Raw genomic sequence first — 18854 nt, 5'->3', positions numbered from 1 at the left:
TCAAGGCATTAGTTAAAAAAAATTAGGCTACATGATAATTTCAAAAAACTAATAGAGCACAGAGTGAAGCAGTCAGCGTGTCTTTTTATTAGTTTTGTTGAGTGCTGTTTCTTCTACTAAAATTAACAATTACTAATTTTTAAACTGAATTTATACAGTTCTGAATACTGGTTTAAATATGCATTTACAGGTCTAAAACGTGAACTAAGTTTAATGATGATAAAATTTTACAGAAATTATGACATTGCATTTATTTGAGAGGTAGCATTTTACTGAATTATTTTTGCAAGTCAGTTATCAGCATTTAATCATTTAATATGACGATGTGGTATTTTGCGAAACATTACGCTTTTATATTTTTCTACTTCATTTTTACAATCTCTGACGCACAGCAAGAAGGTAAAGCTTTTATTGTAGATATTGTAAAGCAACGTTACATTATTTCGTTTAAATACTGTTGCTAAACGTCATTCAGACTAACTATTCTGTAGATTCATTATTAGTTGTATTTTTCTTGACTTGAACATCGCGGGGTAATGTTGTGGACTTCAGTGAATTTGGTTTTGTTTATAAAACTCATCTCATTAAGTTAATAAGAAATTAATATTACTAATGATTAAGATAACTGTGTTTTTCCATTTTTAAACTTGAAAACTGATATATCACTGTCATTTTACAAGTATTATTTGCCTGTGTGGCACGCCTGCTTACAACAGCATATCAGAGATTGATTGCTCACTGCTCAGTGGTGGAAATCTTCATCCTCAGACTGAGATAGCTTCTTTGCGAACTTAACCCTGGCAGTTTCCGCATACTTCTAGAGGCTTTGAATCATTGACTCAGGCTCGTTACAGAGGCTGACAGAGTGAAGTTTTTGCTTGTTATTGAAGGATTGTTGCTTATGAATATTTCTATCCACTTGCTGCAGCTGAATGAAAAGCCGTTATGAAATTGCGTTACTCAAATGCACAGGCCGAGAGCCGAACAAGCGCTGCTTGCATTAGCGTTTCTTTTTTCGTGCACAAAATCGAGCGCTGAGCTATAATGGCGTATACAGCCTACATACGATTATAAGCAGACTCAAGATTGAAAAATTTGTAACTTTCCTTAACTTTACAATTTTATTGGTATCAGAATGTGGGACAAACAACTTGCGGGCTTTTCGCCAGACACGTTTTGTATCTTCAAGAAATTACCCAGAAAATTATCCATCCAATGAAAACTGCTGGTGGATCATTAGAGCACGGGAAGGAACTAGAATTTTATTGGCATTTGATTCATTTCAAACAGAATCATGTTGTGATAAAATAAAGGTAATTGATTGATTGGTTGTTGTTAGCGATAGATTGTGATGTTCTAGGTAACATTGTAACGCATACACACTTTTAGTGGTTTTAATCACAGGTAAAACACTTTTAAAATGGTCAAAAACGAGCTTGTTTTGGTGTTTCAGAAGCGATACGCTAAAGATTCCGTGAGATAATGAAGATATCAAGATTAAATCAGTAAACTGCACCTTCAGGCATAATTATTTATTATGCAACTGCATAATAAGTATAGTCTAGGCTTTATGCTTCCCATGATTTGAAGTGATAACCAATCGTCGAATTTTCGTAAACTTGCACAAGAGCGAGTTGAATCCTGACCAAAATCCAAATAACTAAGTTGAAACCATTGTCTTAGCGAAACTTAGACCTAACAAAATAAAAGTTTACCGAAATCAACATAGACCAAAATTGACTTCCCCATTGATTGGTACACGAAATGTTAGGTTAATTGCTTGGCAGAAGTTAGATTATTGCAGTGGTCCCCAGCTGTGTGTCTACAGTCATAAAATTTAAACAACATTAAAAAATCCACAATGATGTTAAATCAAGAATGATTTTGTTAATTTTAATTTCAGGTTAAACAGTTGCTTTGTGAATTACTAAAAACATGTTGGCTATGTTTCAAAGTCTTTTCAAAGTCATATTTTGTAGTCATAGCAACCACTGTGATTATATGTATGCATACCTGGTCACAGCGGTAAACCATAATCTCTTCGTGGGAAAATTGTAACATAAAGTTCCCGGATCCGTTCGTCTGCATGTAATGACCGAAAAAAAAACACTCCTCGAAACGTCTATTCAAAAAGTGTATTCCTGTAAAATTAGCCCGCGGCTATCGAAAATGGGACGCAACACCGTACGCCTCTAAAACTGTCACTACAGAACAGATTACTTGGATAAAAGACGGAAAATTTGTCCAGCTAGCAAGCACCAAGCAAACAGTTAAATATGCGACTGACTTCCAACAAACAATTTTAAGAATGACTAGAATAATTTGCGATATCTCAAATGCACGTACACAGTAACTGTGACGCAATAATGAAAGACATTGTCACGCAATTCAAACCGGTGTTCAAAGCGGCTGATGCAATATTTCATCAGGTCTTACGACCGATGGTGCAATATTTGGACATTTTCTAGCAATTTCCATGACGTAAGATGCCAGCTAGGTTAAGTAGACCATAACGGTTTTTATATGACGTTTGATTTGGTGAACAATTGGCTGGAACATAGCGACCCCTAGTTATGACAGTCTGACATGGCATAACTAAAAAAGAATTGACGACAATTGTGAGCCAATGAATAAAAACACACGATACACAAATTGTTTGAATCACTCACGTTTAAGTTAATACGTAAATACAAAGGACATGCAAAGAATGAACAACAATACGGAATAATACACGACGATACATGAAATTGGTACCATAGGTACATGCTAAAATGACGCTATATACAATGGTTGCGATAATAACCGACTGCTCTGGGCTCAGGCAAGTGTCGGCCACCGCAGACAAAACCAGGCTCAAACCTTAACACTTAGGTGTTCTTTACGGGGGCGAGGCACGAAATATCCCTCAACACGTAGTCTACTTTCACTTTCCCCGTACTCTCATCATAGTTGCAGATGGCAACTTTAGTTCTACGAACCACAGGCTTCCCTTTCCTAATTTGTGGGACCACCTCATGCACCCTTCCAAGTTGATACTTCCCACGTTTACCAATGTCTTGGAGAGAACCTACCACTACAAGTTGACCAGGCTCCAAATTCTCGGCCATTTTTAACCATTTTTTCCGGCCCTGAAGCCCTGGCAAGTAGAAATCGATCCATTTACTCCAAAACTGCTGAGAAAGTGACAAATTGAACCGATAATCCCTTCTTAGTTGGTCACGATCATGTGGTTGCCCAACAGCACAGTATGGGTCTAAGTATGGGGTCAAAAGTGAGGCAGGGGTGATGACAGTAAAATCCCTAGGGTCGTCACTCAAAGGTACCAAAGGGCGTTCGTTCACGATCCGAACGGCACTGCCTGTGTACGTAAGCAGTTCAATAAAATTGGGCTTACGTACTGAAGAGTCCAAAATGTGAAAAAATGCAATTTTAAATTGTTTTACCATTGCTTCCCAGGCGCCACCTTGCGCCGGAGCATAAGGAGGTATAAATTCCCAGTTTATCTCTCTCTGTCTCAGGGCGTTGTGAAATTCAGCTGATTCTATCAACTCGGGTAACTTCTTAGATGCTGCCTGAAAGGTACTTCCATTATCGGAATAGATAGCATTAACCTGCCCACGTAAATCTGTAAACCTAGTAATGGCAAGTAAAAAATCACTCAGCGACAATGACGTAACCAGCTCAACATGGATAGCGCGAGATGCCATACACATGTGAACAAGAGTCCCCAAGCTTTTTTGTGACTCCTACCTTCAACAAAGGTCAATGGTCCAAGATAGTCTAAGCCGCAATCAAAAAAGGGTTTCCTATGCGCAGTTGTGCGAGACAAAGGTAAATCAGACATGAGCTGCCTTATAGGTCGCGCTTTCTCAATCGCGCATACACCACGGTCATTAAGATACCTCTTCACGGAGGCATTACCATTAGCGATCCAAAACTTCTGTCGCGTAGACAACAAAGTGTGCTGTACTACACAATGCGCATTTCGATGATGATGCAACAGTACAACAAGCCTAGTGAAGGAGTGTTTCGAAGGCAAAACAATCGGATGCTTTGCTTCTAGAGAAATCTCGGGAGAATTACTTAAGCGCCCTTCAATGCGGATTACACCAGCATCATCTACACAAGGTCTGTACTTTTTAAGTGAACGCAATTCTTTCAAGCGTTCCTTCTCACGTTGCGAAGCGCCAACACTACCCCGCTTTATCACTTCCTCAAGGGCATCCGGCGATCGTTTGGTCATTAAATGTACCACATCGCCATACACGCTTTTCTGAACAAACTTCACAGTTAAGTCTAAGGCTCTATTAAGATAAGAGGCGTCCAGTCTTGGCTTCACAAAGCTACGCTTTCTCGTTTTACAGCACAAAAATTCAACAAAAGCAACCAAATAAGCGATTCTCTTTTTCATAACATACAAAGAAGGTGCGGCCTCGATCAATCTGTGAAGGCCATCCTGTCCAACGTCGAGCGACTCCTCTTCGTTACGAAGATATAGGCTATGGACAGGTACTGAACTGGCATTTTCTACAGATGGAATTTCTTCACACTGATAGAGAAGACTAGAACCGTTCAACCACAACTCTCGAAATTCTTTCTTAGTAATAAGATTTGGCCGTGTGCCAACATCAGCTGGGTTCATACCGGTAGGGCAAAAACGCCAATCCTGGGCTCCAGACAACAATAAAATATGCTCAACTCGACGCGTAATAAACTTATTCAAACGTAAATCAGGGTTTTTAACCCACTGCAACACGGTCCGAGAATCACACCAAAAATATTTAATGCAGTCAGGCATCTTCAATGCCTCGTAGGCCTGCTTCACGAGTCTTGCTGTATTCAAAGCGGCAACAAGCTCTTTCCTAGCTATCGGCCAAGAAAACTGATTTTTTACAACGATAGTAGATTTACCCAGAACGAAAGACACACTCGGAACTCCATTAACCAATCTACGCAAGTAAACAACAGAAGAGAAAGCTTGATTCGAAGCATCACTAAACCCATGCAATTGATATGAAACAACATCATCCGGACTACACACACCAGAGTTTGCAAAATACCATCTCGGTAACGAAAAATCCTTAAGCAGGTCGAAAGAGCGAGGCCACGACTCCCACTCTTTAACAAAGCTATCAGGGACCTCGGTGTCCCAATCAAACTTGTCTATTGCCAATTGCTGAAGTATCAGGCGTGCTTTTAGAAAAAATGGCGCTCCAAAGCCTAGCGGATCAAAATTTTGTCCAAGCTGACTGAGCATACTTCGGCGCGTGTGTTTAGCTAAGGGCTTTAAGGAACATGCGATACGCATCTCGTCAGACTCGGTTTGCCACACACAACCCAATGTCTTCGCTGATGGCAAAGTCATATTTTCAGTTTGAAAGTCAATGTCGCGAATCAAAGGTGAAAGCATCTCATTATCCAAATTTGACAAGACAATCATAGCCTCCTTGTTAGCACTCCACTTAACAAGTTTAAACCCACGGCTATCAAACAAAGCAATTGATTCATGAGTGATTTGCTGAGCTTCCTCTAAGCTATCAGCCGAAAATATAAAATCATCCATGTACATATTATTTGCAATATTGCAAAGAGTTAGTTCACCAGCACCGCTGGGATTCTGCTCGATCATTTTCTTTATGGCCAAGCAAGCGATATATGGGCTACTCTTTATTCCCCAAGGGTGTACACAAAAACGAAAGGGTACCATTCTACCATTTTCAAGGTCATCATCTTCAAACCACAATATACGAAACAAATCCCTCTGCGACTCAGGTAACTTTATTTGAAAGAAGCATTTAGTCACATCAGCCATGAGACCAAATCTACCAAGCCGAAATCTAGCCAAGACATCTACAAGAGGGTTTAACAAGTCAGGACCCGAAAACATTACATCATTAACACAAGTTCCTCGAAATTCAGACTTGCCATCGTAAACAATGCGCTTTTTTAATTGTGACGTAACAAAGTATGGTAAATACCGTTCAAATCCCTTTACATTTTCTGCTTCACCAGCACGCTCAATATAGCCATTAAATTTAAGATCTTTCATGGTGTCGGTAAGGAAATCACGAAGTTCAGGTTGTTTTAAAGCCTTCTTCCTTAAAGCAGCAACTCTATCTGACGCCAGCACAAAATTGTTAGGTAAATCAATATCTTCCTTCAACGGTACAGGTATCTCAAATCGACCATCTTTCAACTCAATATTCGGTTCAACAAGTTCTCTAGCCAAAATATCATTGCGAGACAATTCACAGGTTTCATTTTGCAAGGTCAAATCCTGAATGACTTTATTCAGGTCTGCTATTTCCATATCACGAGACTCAATTTTACGCTGAAAGCTATAGATGACATCCGACTCTGAAGACGTTTGCACTCTGCACACGTTAGCAACGCTTTCATCTAAGGGTGACTTACCACCACAAGCCAACCAACCGAGAGGAGTGAGTAAAGCATGTGGTTCACTACGATTCTCACCCACACGCTCTTCTTTAGCACACATCAAATAAGCGTTGTCGTTGCCAATTAGTACATCTACAGTACTACAATCATTCAAATGAAACATATTCAAGTCATGAAAATGACGGAAACCACTTAAATCTTGTTTATGCGGTAAAGTTTTAACATCGTCAGCCCAAGCTGGGTGAACAACCGAGGATACATCACAAAACAGTTCATCCGTCTCTAACGACTGGATGTTGAGTTTAACAAGGTTAGCACAAGTAGGTTTCTGACCAGCCAGAGTGTCCATTTTAAACGACGCTTTATCATACGGTTTAACGCCAAGTTCGCACACCAAATCACTCGAAACAAACGTCAACTGCGAACCAGGATCATGCTGACAATACACCAACTTCGATTTGCCAGTTATTGGATTCAAAACACGAGCAGCAGTAACGCGGTTAAAAGCTGCTTTAACATTTCCAATCTTAACATTACGCACAGGAACTCTGGCACCAGCATCATCTTTACCGACCGAATCCAGAGAATCACGTGACGTCACATAAAAATCATACAGAAGAAAATAGTGCTTCCTATCGTTGTTAGGGCCACATTGACGACAGTTGTTTGCATGAACGCAATCCCTAACCATATGCTGGCGCAAACAATTCAAGCATTTGCCAGCTTTCACAATGACATCTCTCCGATCTTTAGGTGTCAAGCGCAAAAATTCTTTACAATTAGACAAAAAATGATATTCAACTTGACCACGTGACGAACAATAAAAACATGCCGGTATGTCACTACGTCTGGCCACACCACCGCGCGGTGCGCCAACAGCAGTCGAGTACTGCGAACTCCCTGAAATCACATTATCATGGGGTTTTACCGACGTCTGCCTAACCGGACAAGAAGGCAATTTTCCTTTGCCAGACTTTTTAAAATGCTGCGACTCACCAGAATCGTCCATTAGCATAATGCTAAAATCAGTCGACTTGCGCGTTTCCTCCCGTACTACAAATTCAAACAAACTCTGAAAAGTAGGCTCATCAGTACCACCATACTGATCACCTAAAAAGTCAAGATAATGCTGCTTAGCGTCAAGCGGGAGTCGCTTAGCCAAATCCAAAACAAAACGTCCTTCCAATTTGTCACGCTGACCATAAGCTTGCGCGTAAAGCAGACACTGCGACAATTCATCTTTAAACTCTTTCAAATCACTGGAAGAGATCGAAGTCAATTTGCTACCATAGCGGTACTTCCTAATTTCCGGTTCGGCGAAAAGACCTCCACGAACTCCAAAACGTTGAGACAAGCGAGCTAATGACATTTCTATCCTGTCTTCCTCTGACAAGCCAGGAGTGTCGGAAACCAAATTAGCAATCGTTTGCGCAGCTGTTCTAACACAAGCTGCTTGTAACAAAGTCAAACGAGTTCCTTTAAAGGGCGAAACTGCCATTAATGCCGTAACACGATTTTTAAAGAAGATAAATGGCATATTATTACCATCGTAACCAATCAAGGCCGCCTTATCGAAAAACGTCCTACTATTTTGGTATTCAAAAAAGTTATCCTGTTGTTGAGAACTCGATTTAGCGGGAGAAGACAAGCTATATCCCTTAAGGGGCTGAGGGGGCTCAGTCACATGCACAGCCCGATCACGATCCTCACAAACGTTAAAATCAGAAGACGCGATACGCCTCTCACAACCACCCAAATTACGTGTAGCTGGGCGATCAAAAACTAGCGGCGCAGAAAACTGTGAAGAGGGCAAAGCATTACTGCTAATGGCGGCCCCGTGACCTGTACGCTCAGTGGGAGGAGTTCTGTTGTAATTCGCAGGCCTTGGCTCTACAGCCTTCGGAAGACCCTTAGCCGCGGCCCCGAGACCTCCTGAAACAGCTGGAAACCGTGTGGATTGGACTGGACCACTTACGGATTGAACAGGTGTTTGGAAAAGGTTATCTAAGTTTAACCGAGATTGATGTTCACTTCTGGAATGCCTAGAAGATCCCTTCTTAGAGCTACGCCGGGAGCCCAACTCTGAACGATATTCAGCTAAAACTACCTCTTTACGTTGTTCAGCCCTCAACTGAGCGTCTTTGAGTGCGAACTCAGCAGCTCTAGCTTCGGCTCTCGCAGCGGCCTCAGCAGCTCTTGCTTTGGCCTCAGCTCTCGAAACGGCCTCTGCTCGCACGGCCTCAGCTCTCGCGGCGGCCTCTGCTCGTACGGCCTCAGCTCGTATGGCCTCAGCTCTCGCGATGGCCTCAGCAGCTCTTGCTTCGGCCTCAGCTTGTATCTGGAGCTCCTCTCGTCTTAGCTGTAGGTTAATTTGTGCCACTATCCGTGACGAGCTCTTAGACATCCTAGTGCTTAAATTTGAGGCGCTATCCTCAGGATGTATGTCAGCATCCAACATATTTGAGAACTCACTTTCTTTTTGTTTGAAGTTATTTTTTAACGAGTTAAATTCGGGATCTACCCTATCACGAAGTTCTGCCAAGATTGCAGAGTTAAAAATTTTAGTCAAAAGAGCATGGAAATGCCGTAAATCCTCTTCCAAAGTAAAGAACTTAGATCTAAAAATTAACAGTTCCTGCTTATCACTCAAAGAACCTAGGGCTACAGAAAGTTCCCCAATTTGAGTCAAAATATCCCGTCTAAGATGCCGGGCCTCTCGAACTGACTTAGCCTCATCGTTACTGGGTCCCTCCCCAGAGTGGCCTGCCCGACCGCAAAGAACACCATCAGGCTTAAACTCAGTCGAGTCGACGGCGGCCGAGTCCCTGTCGCCACCGAGTGTAGACATATTAAGTGTTGGGGCTAAAGTTAACAATTAAAAAAATTAAGTTACACAAACACACAAAATTAAGTTATAAAAAACTTAACTGCAAAGACCGTAAAATACAAAAAGAATTTAAATGCACGATACCGTAGATGTAAGGGTATATGAATGAAGTCCAAAAGTTCCACAAAACTTGCTTGGATTCGTTCACTTGAATCTTCAAGCACAGATCGATTGTCTTTAATCTTTTTTCTTCAAGTGAATGTCAATGTTGTTTTTTTTTCAGTACTAACTGAGAAGAAATGTCTTTAATTTTTAACTTGAAGTTCTTCTGCACCAACTGAGAAGAAATGTCTTTAATTCTCTTTTGCTTCTGTAGACTACCAACCAACAACTTCGTCTTTTATTATTTCTTGCTTCAAGTTCTTCTTGGCCTACCAGCTAACAAGCGACGTCTTTTATTTTTTATGCTGCCTGTGCTTCCGTACAAACACCAGCTAGACTAACGTCTTTTATTTTTTATGGTCACAGCGGTAAACCATAATCTCTTCGTGGGAAAATTGTAACATAAAGTTCCCGGATCCGTTCTTCTGCATGTAATGACCGAAAAAAAACACTCCTCGAAACGTCTATTCAAAAAGTGTATTCCTGTAAAATTAGCCCGCGGCTATCGAAAATGGGACGCAACACCGTACGCCTCTAAAACTGTCACTACAGAGCAGATTACTTGGATAAAAGACGGAAAATTTGTCCAGCTAGCAAGCACCAAGCAAACAGTTAAATATGCGACTGACTTCCAACAAACAATTTTAAGAATGACTAGAATAATTTGCGATATCTCAAATGCACGTACACAGTAACTGTGACGCAATAATGAAAGACATTGTCACGCAATTCAAACCGGTGTTCAAAGCGGCTGATGCAATATTTCATCAGGTCTTACGACCGATGGTGCAATATTTGGACATTTTCTAGCAATTTCCATGACGTAAGATGCCAGCTAGGTTAAGTAGACCATAACGGTTTTTATATGACGTTTGATTTGGTGAACAATTAGCTGGAACAATACCAACTGACCAACAAGACGTCTACTGTATGAATTTATTTTTATTTTTATTGCTTTAAATCAAGTAAACTGTTTGTTTCTAGCCAAGGTTTGTACTTACATTTAATACAGTACCAAGTAGCATCACTCGTTCGTACATACTCGTCCTATCTCTGAGTGTTCGTAGCAACTTCGTTCTTACAAGTTCATTCGACTTAGGGTTTTTACAAGATTGTACCAGACAGACTTATCTAGGGTTTGTACCAAGTAGGCTACTCCTACCGAGAAGAATTTGTACTGTGGGTTATTATATTTATCCCTCTACCACCCCTTACTTACTACTCATGGCAAGTGACGAATATAGCTTTAAAGGGTGAGGAGTACTTTACGGAAAAACTTTCACTTTCGATTACTGCCGTTTAACTGCACAAAAATGCTTGTAAAGATGTGTTCTCCTTTTTTCATTTTGTTTGTAGGCCACAATACGCTTCAATCATTCTTGTGAAGAGTAAATTTAAGCAAGAAGTATCTTATACTTTTTGCTATTGTGCTTTGAATCAAATGTGAAGTTATCTTAAATTAAACTTGATGAGTTGAAATGTTGATTGTGATTATTATTATTAAAAATCCCACAATTAGTCATGTAAACCTAAAGAGTACAAGAGACATCTATTTGTGAATTTGAGATAGCCTTGTTTTTTAATGGCTTGCAAGTGCAACATTAAAATGTATTTCCAAACTGACAAAAAAGTAGAAAGCAGCTGTGTTTATGTGTAACGTTTCCCGAAATTAAATTAAACGATTTTGGCATTTTCTTTGGTTCGATCAAGCTATTTTGTAAAAGTGCTTCAAATTAAAGTTTTTTGATATGCAAAATAACTTAAATGTAGATACAATTTAGCGTAGAAGCTAAATAGGGGTCCCGAGGCAATTGTCTTGTTCGCCTCTTTTTCAATTCACCATCGATTCTAGTTGTATGTTCTCGCTTCCTCGCACCTTTATAAGTGGAGTAATCACAAATTACATGTTGCTAATATTGAAGCGACATTTCCATAATGTTTTGATTATGGGTATTGCGCAGCAGACAAATATTGGCTCCATGATAACGTGTGTTATATTAATCATTTCGAAGAATGCTGTCGACCTTGTTTATACAAATGATCAGTTTAAAATCTTACTCTGTTCTACACCAAAGCTGATTGAACGTTATACCTCTGCTTCAAGTCATTACCGCAGTTAGATAACCAATCTTGAAATAACAAGAAAACAAGCTTTTATTGAAGGATACCTTTAGGTTAGATTCATTCCTACATTGCTAGTTTAGGCTTCCACTTTATAAGTCATTGCATATGTCCTGTTGGTGCATTATACAGTTAGGCAAGATTCACACCGAACATACAAAACTGTCTTCAACATACAAAAACGCCTCACCAAAAATGGCCCATGTTTGTTTTCTTTCACCATTCACACCAGGAATTGTATTCCTTGTGTGAATGATAAAAGGAAACAAACATGCCCCAATTTTGCTTCTACATTTCTCAGACCTTTGTTATGTTGGCGTGCATTGTTTTTTCTGTGATACTAAGAAATAAAAAAAAAATGAACTGAATTAATCAGCTATTATTTAACTAAAGTCAGCTCTCAATTTCCATACTACATTTTTAATTCTTGTTGCAGATATATGATTCTTCGGCTGTCACTCAAAGTTCTTCTCTAGAAATCGAGGAACTTGCTGGAATTTCCCAAGGAACCCGTTCTGTGTTGTCGCTCAACAATTACATCGCCATCAATTTTGTATCAGATAGATCATTGCAGCTTGGTGGATTTCGGTTTTCCTATCAATTATCTACGAGTAAGTTTACCAACGTTGCAGTTAGGTGGTGGTTTCTTAATTATTGCATCCTCAGTGAAAGACTCGTATTCCTGAAAAAAATTATTTGGAAACCCTTCGTCGTGTAACATACAAAGAAATGTAAAGTGAAAAAGCATTTAGCATTTTTTTCTGGGAACCCAGCATTGTTTCTCAGTACACTGTAGCCTCCTGAGGGTCCCAAAAAATTCCTTTAAGAATCACTGAGTTTGGGTGATTACGTAATCAATTACGTCATTAGTGAATTTTCAAAGATAACAGCCTCATTGCAATCATCGCCAAAGTTTGAGTGTATTAAAATTTTGCCAAGAAAACAATCGTTGTCGAATATTTTCAACTAAATAAAATGAAACTATTACATGGCAGAATGGGAGGAAGAATTTTCTAGTAATTGGTTAGTAATGGCTATCTACTGTTTGTGTCTCGGCTATTCAAAACAGCAGTAGGTTTTACAATATGCGGATCGAGCATGAAAAAGTTAACGTTTGAAATATCTCGATTTTGCATTTTAATATTGAGGTATGTTTTTGTGAATTTAACTACTTAACTACTAACTATGAGTAGGGTCAATGGTTTAAATTAAAGTCAAAACAAACATGCTCGTGTTTATCATCGATAGCGACATGAGTATATTTGTAACAAAATAGAGCATTTGCAATCATTTCAAGTATGTTGAGGTTTAAAATTTTAGATTAGATAACTGTAGTTGATGAGTCCTTTGTGATTTGAAGAATTGCAAATGCTTCAAGTTTATGATGTTTACCTGAGAAAAACCTTATAAATCAACTGCCTTACCTTTCAGACGATGTTTCACCTTCTTCTACGGCAGCTACAACAACCACCACGGCAGCGCCCTGTAAGTATGAGTCTTCCCCAGTCGCAATATATCTATAGAGTAAACACGATAACATCTTCAAATTTTTGTTTTTGAAAATTGCCATATTTCTAATACTTAAATTTGGTACACATGATGACGAAAACCTGAAACTTTTTTCTGAAAATTTATGTAGCCTATGTGGGAAGCTGAACAAATGCCATTATTTTTTAAATCTTTCAAAAAATGCAGGGTTGGATGTAATTTACATCTGGTGGCTCAATACAAAAGAATTGTTTGATGATGTATCTTTACTTGACAACTTTATCACTTTTTTGTTATGTTATTAGGCCTATGATCAATGCCGGTCTTAGAGTATTTCGGGCCCTGTGCGGAATATGCTTTGCGGGCCCCAATGACAATGATTCAATTCAGTAGCTTAGCTAGGTATTTTGAAAGGGGAGGGGTAGTTTGACGGTCGGCGGGCGAAGGCGACACCCAGCGGCGGGGGTGTGGGGTCTCCCCCAGAAAATTTTGAAAAACTTCTTTGAATTTGGGGCATTCTGAGAGCATGTTCAAAATTTGGGTATGAATATTACTGTAAAATGGTGCTGTCCAGTGGCATAGCAAAAGGATAAGATCATGCATTCTTTGGCATTTTTCGGAAATAAAGCTATGTTGAGTCTGGATGCAACCTATTTCGTCACCTGAAAAATTCGTACCCCGATTTCTTACCCTGAAATCGGAGTAACAACATCAAATTTCGACCCATTTCGTCCCCTGAAAAGATCGGGTCAAATTTGAAATGTTTGCGGCAACTCCGATCAGCAACTTCGGCTATGTTGTTTTTTTCTCGATCTTTTCAAGGTACGAAATAGGTTGCACCCGTTGAGTCTCTATGTTTTCTTGTTGCTAATTCCTTTGTTGAATTTTTCCATGAGAAATGACAAAATTACTGCATTTTCTGAGTAAATTGCGGGCTCTGTGCGATCGCACGGTTTGCACACCCTAAAGATCGGCACTGTTATGATATGTGCCAGTAGCTACGCTACTGCTTGAATTTTTCTTCGCATGGTTTAATCAGTGGCGGCTCGTGGTATTTATAGCAGGGGGTGCTGCAACCGGAAGTAGCCTATACGTGAAAGAGCGATGCGCCAAAGGCGCGATGCCAAGGGGTCTAGGGACATGACCCCCATAAAATTTTACCTTATTTTAGCGGTATTTTATGAATTCTGAGGCTATTTGAGCACTTAATTTCCTGATGTTCATCAAGTTTAAATAGGCTGTTTTAGCATGTGACCTTTGGCCTTAACTTATTATCGTAAGTTAACAATGAACCTAGGTTACATTTAGTTTATAAAAAATCCACCAGGTTTGGTAACTACAAAAATTTATTGGTAGAGCTTTTCTTAAATTTAATTTAACAACACTAATGAAAACCTAGTCTAAGCTTTATCTTTTTGTGCAGAAAGCAAAGCACATTAGTCTAACCATGTAACAGCATCAGTCGCAGCCACCTAATATCGTGCTTGAAAACAACAGTATTTGCAACAGTAGCTAGCCTGACCACGTGACCAGCAACTGCAAAATTTGCAGTTCGAAGTTGTGGGATTTGAAGCAACCTCAGCCAAAATATGACGTCACAATTTCTCTTTGTTCTTCTTTTATAAGATCGCAACTGCAGGGCTTGCAGTTCAGAGCTGCCAAATACAAAACTTAAAAAATCATCATATTTTTTAAAACCCAGAAATTATGAAACTTCCAGTCGGTAGGATCTATAGAGAACACGAAAAAAAAACGTTAAATTAATAAAAAAAATAAAATACTGAAATGTGCAGGGGGTGCTGCAGTTTTGCAGTTTCTATGGACGAGCCGCCACTGGGTTTAATCATATGTTATCATTTCATGTTTTGTCATTAACTTTTCGGGAGCGAAACATTAGACTAGCTAATGTACAATAACACTGGTCTAAAGAAAAAGAAGTATTTTCTGCGGTTTGGACTTTGAAAACTGATTTAAAGCATTTTGGGGTGCTGAAGCCGAATCTGACCTCAGATTTTTACTGTCACATGAGATTTTTGACATATAATAACACAAATACTTTATGTTTGCCATGTATGGAAGATTTGGCGTTGCGCTTACCACCAACATATTATGCAGTGCTATAGAAAAAGGTTAGTGTTATACAGGCCAAAATAGCTTAAATAAGGTAACTGGACAAACATTGCCATAGGCCTGCTTAAATCTTTGTGGTTTCATGCAAAACATTGACAGAGGGTGGTCAATTATAGTTTTAGCTTGCTATTACTGCTTTGTTAAATAATGTTACGTCGAAAATAAATTGGTATCAAAACTGTAGTTTGTGGGTGTTTTTGAGCTATTTATGCACCACATGGCCTGGATTTCTGGGTATAGCACAAAGTGTGTGTGCAATAAACGCAACGTCGAATCTTTCACTGTTGACAAAAGCAACAATTTGTTGTTATCATATCTCAAAAACCTGACTTGGTAAAATAAATCTGAGGTTAGATTCGGATTCAGGACCCCAAATTACTCTAAATCAGTTTTCAAAGTTCATACCAGAAAACTCGCGTAGACCAGCAGTGTAATCGATACCAGCAGTCCAGCACGTCAATGAAGGGTAAAACGTGGCAAACCTTGAAAGCTGTGTAATAATTCTCCAATGCAACACGCGGTCTTGTTGATGTTTTCAGCTACCAGTGGATGCGGCTTTAACGCTGTAGCCCGGTTGAGACCGAGACGGTTGAGTTTCCCGCAAGACTTTGGTTTGTACAGAAGTAATTCGAACTGCGAATGGCGAATTCGTGCTCGCCGTGGAAGGATTGTGCAGTTCACCATTGGAAAAATTGAAACAGAGAGATGCTGTGATTACATCGAAGTAAATTCGTTAAGCCTAATTTTCTTGCATTTACTTAAAATAAATTTAATGACATATGTCAAGGAATGGCAAATAGATGTTGTGTAAAACTAGTTAAAAAATACTTTTTAACTTAATATAAACGTAGGCCTATTTGCAAAATTCGAACTATTGTTAACTACACCATACTGTACTGTAAATGTTATTTTTATTTGAGAAGGTAACACATCCTTTAAAGTCTTACAAAGCGGACCTTGCGTGAGTTGATGGTACAAGCTTGATAAGCCGCACTCATGTCGTCCAATGATGTTATAGTTCTATTAATTGTCGCTTTACAACTGCTGAGTTATTTTTGTGACAGGTCTCATTTTTAATTTAGTATCAGATTTACGATGTCCTTACATTATTACCCGACATCTTCACTGCGTTATGCAAAAAAGCACACGATTGGTACCTTTTTTAAAGTCTTTGGTATGACCCGATCTGGAATCGATCTCTGATCTTCCAGCACTGCAGCCGAAATTGTTAACCACCCGGCCACTGAGGTGGCACGTCGTCCAATGGAAAGGCAAAGCAATGCGACAAAAGATGACGTCACGGCGTATCTTGGAATATATTTTTTGCTTCAATCCCAAATGGGAATGCTAATGCTGATGTGGTGTGGATGTGATGTGAATGCTGGAATGCTGATATAGAAATAATTACAGGTAGTCCCATTATTGAAATGATAAAATTCCAAAATAATGGCATAACAACTTTCATTTCTAGATCTGGGAAGACGACAACAGATTGGACAAATTACTCGGCAATTTGTATGGAAGAGTGATGACTTATAACTCCACAAGCCAGAGAGGATTCCGCATACTTTTTCATTCGGACTCTAGCATCAATCAAAGAGGATTCCAAGGAGCTTTTAGAGGAAGTAAATACGGAAAATTTCTCAGCAGTTATCTACTTTGTAAATGCAGGAAATCTATTCTTTTATTTTTGTCTATAGCCTAATAGCTCATAAAATTGCATAAGTTTTGTGGTTGCAAAAGACCGAACAGTTTGTTCGAATTTCGGAGCAAATGATGGAAAGGCGGGTTAAGGAAACTTCGTCCAGTGGTAATCTATTTGAAAACTCCTTTTACCTTTTTTAATTGAGATATTCCAAAAATTAGCTAACATTTTTGGCTTTAAAAATTATATTATTTACAGTAGCCTACCATATTCTCGTACTTAGGAAAAAAAATTAACTAAATTTGTTATTGCAGTTCGTGATCGACGACCTTATCCTAAACTTGAACTCTTACGTGAGTATTATGTTGCAATAATTATACACATAAAATCGCAATAAATAGAAAAAGCTGTTGTCATTTTGGTGAACTTATAACAGCTTATGTGTGCTACAGCCAAATCACTATCAGGTGCATTCGAATTCCAGTTAATGGTATAGTGCTATTTGTTGTTTACTCGTTTTCAATCAAATTGGATTTGACTTTGAAAAAGTTTGCTTTGTAGCAGCACAAGCATGTAAGACACGACTTCGCAACGAATATTTTGAGTTCAGAATCAAGCCATTTAGGAGTTCTGTTATGGACAAACCATAGCAAAAAGCTTAAACTACTTACAAAAATTCCGACATATCGTAGTAGGCCTGTCATTATAAAATTTTCTTTTTGCACTGAATTTATGTGCGGTTGGCCTAAAAAATCTCAAGCGGTAGCATACACTGAGTGTAGATTTGTTTCGTAAAAACGTATCGGAAATATTATGTGGGCTCCCAACGTTACAAATATCGTTTAGTGTTTAGCTGACCAGACAGCTATGTAAACGTTTGTACTGTACATAACCGTTCAACAGGCGAAAGTTGGCGCAGCGTACTGTAAAGAGAACAGAAATGGCTCAGACTATTGTTTTTTCAGCACCCTGTGGAAAAAATTTTCAAGCAACTGCAACACCACAAGCTCTCGATTCTCCTGGTTGGCCATCCAGCTACCCTCTGTCCTTAAACTGCAATTGGATAATAACAGCACGTAAAGGCATGGTGATTGAATTCACGGTTTTAAATGCTGATATAGAGTCTTGCTGCGATTACTTGGAGGTATAGTACGGTTTTTGTTTATTTTAGCTTATTTTATTCAATTTACTGTCGAGTTGATAATTCCATCGATGGCATTTTATTATTCTTAGCCAATTCAATGTAAAGTTATTTCAACTACAAGTAGCCTAAAACAGACTTATCACAGATGGGAATTAACCGATCAAACACCAAAGAGCTATCTTGTGGGAAACACGGTTAGCAATATTGACAGCCTACGTAAATTTAAAAAATAATGTTAAATACCAGGCAATGTTTATTTAATGCGATCTAGGCTACTTCTGCTGTTATTTTTTTCCGTAATAATACAGAACATACAGCTTAGTTTAGTTTTGACATACATACAGAACTATACATACATACATACATACGAACATACATACATAAACATACAGAACTGCATGTAGTTTAGTTTTGTTGCTGCAAGTAAAAGTTATACACCATCCATTAAATACAAGTGATAGAAAAATATAAGTGTAAAAACTTAGGCCTACTGAAATACTGCAAACTAAATACTGAAATACTAATAAATACTGAAATACTACTGAAACTTAGGTCTACTGAAATAAGCTATACAGTATTGTTCGAATTAATTTAAACTGTCAAGAAAACAGGCTGAATTTGTGTATATTTGGTTTATTGTGATAAGTTAACACTGTGTATAGTTTAATACCTAATGTGGCTTCCACCTTCTTTCAATATTGCACGAACACGGTTTGGCATGGATTCAATTTGATTTTTGCAGTTTTCTGCAATTTTTGGGTCCCGAAACCACACCTGAATGATGGCCTCCATGAGCTTCCTTGTGGTGGTGCAGTCCTTCTTGCGTAATCGTGCCTTGATTATGCTCCAAAAAATTTTGATAGGATTTAAATCAGGAGAATTGCCAGGCCATCTAACACATTAATCTTGCTTTTATTCAAAAAATTAGTGTTTTTTTA

General features: G+C 38.8%; 1 protein-coding gene across 1 annotated transcript in view; it reads left to right on the top strand.

The window, feature by feature from the left end:
• The first annotated feature begins 266 nt into the window (after positions 1 to 266).
• Positions 267 to 18854, top strand: part of LOC145769241 (uncharacterized) — a 51983-nt gene continuing 33395 nt past the window's right edge. Inside the window, exons 1-8 of the mRNA XM_082580825.1 lie at positions 267 to 399; positions 1135 to 1313; positions 11946 to 12120; positions 12941 to 12994; positions 15667 to 15851; positions 16599 to 16752; positions 17087 to 17125; positions 17738 to 17916. Of these exons, the coding sequence (XP_082436951.1) occupies positions 318 to 399; positions 1135 to 1313; positions 11946 to 12120; positions 12941 to 12994; positions 15667 to 15851; positions 16599 to 16752; positions 17087 to 17125; positions 17738 to 17916 (1047 nt within the window). The 5' untranslated portion in view covers positions 267 to 317. The remainder of the gene's footprint in view (positions 400 to 1134; positions 1314 to 11945; positions 12121 to 12940; positions 12995 to 15666; positions 15852 to 16598; positions 16753 to 17086; positions 17126 to 17737; positions 17917 to 18854) is intronic.

This window comes from Aplidium turbinatum, chromosome 1, assembly GCF_918807975.1.
Source record: "Aplidium turbinatum chromosome 1, kaAplTurb1.1, whole genome shotgun sequence".
In the NCBI taxonomy this organism is placed as follows: Eukaryota; Metazoa; Chordata; class Ascidiacea; order Aplousobranchia; family Polyclinidae; genus Aplidium; species Aplidium turbinatum.
Note: the sequence above shows the minus strand (reverse complement) of the source record. Positions and strands in the feature narration are given on the sequence as shown.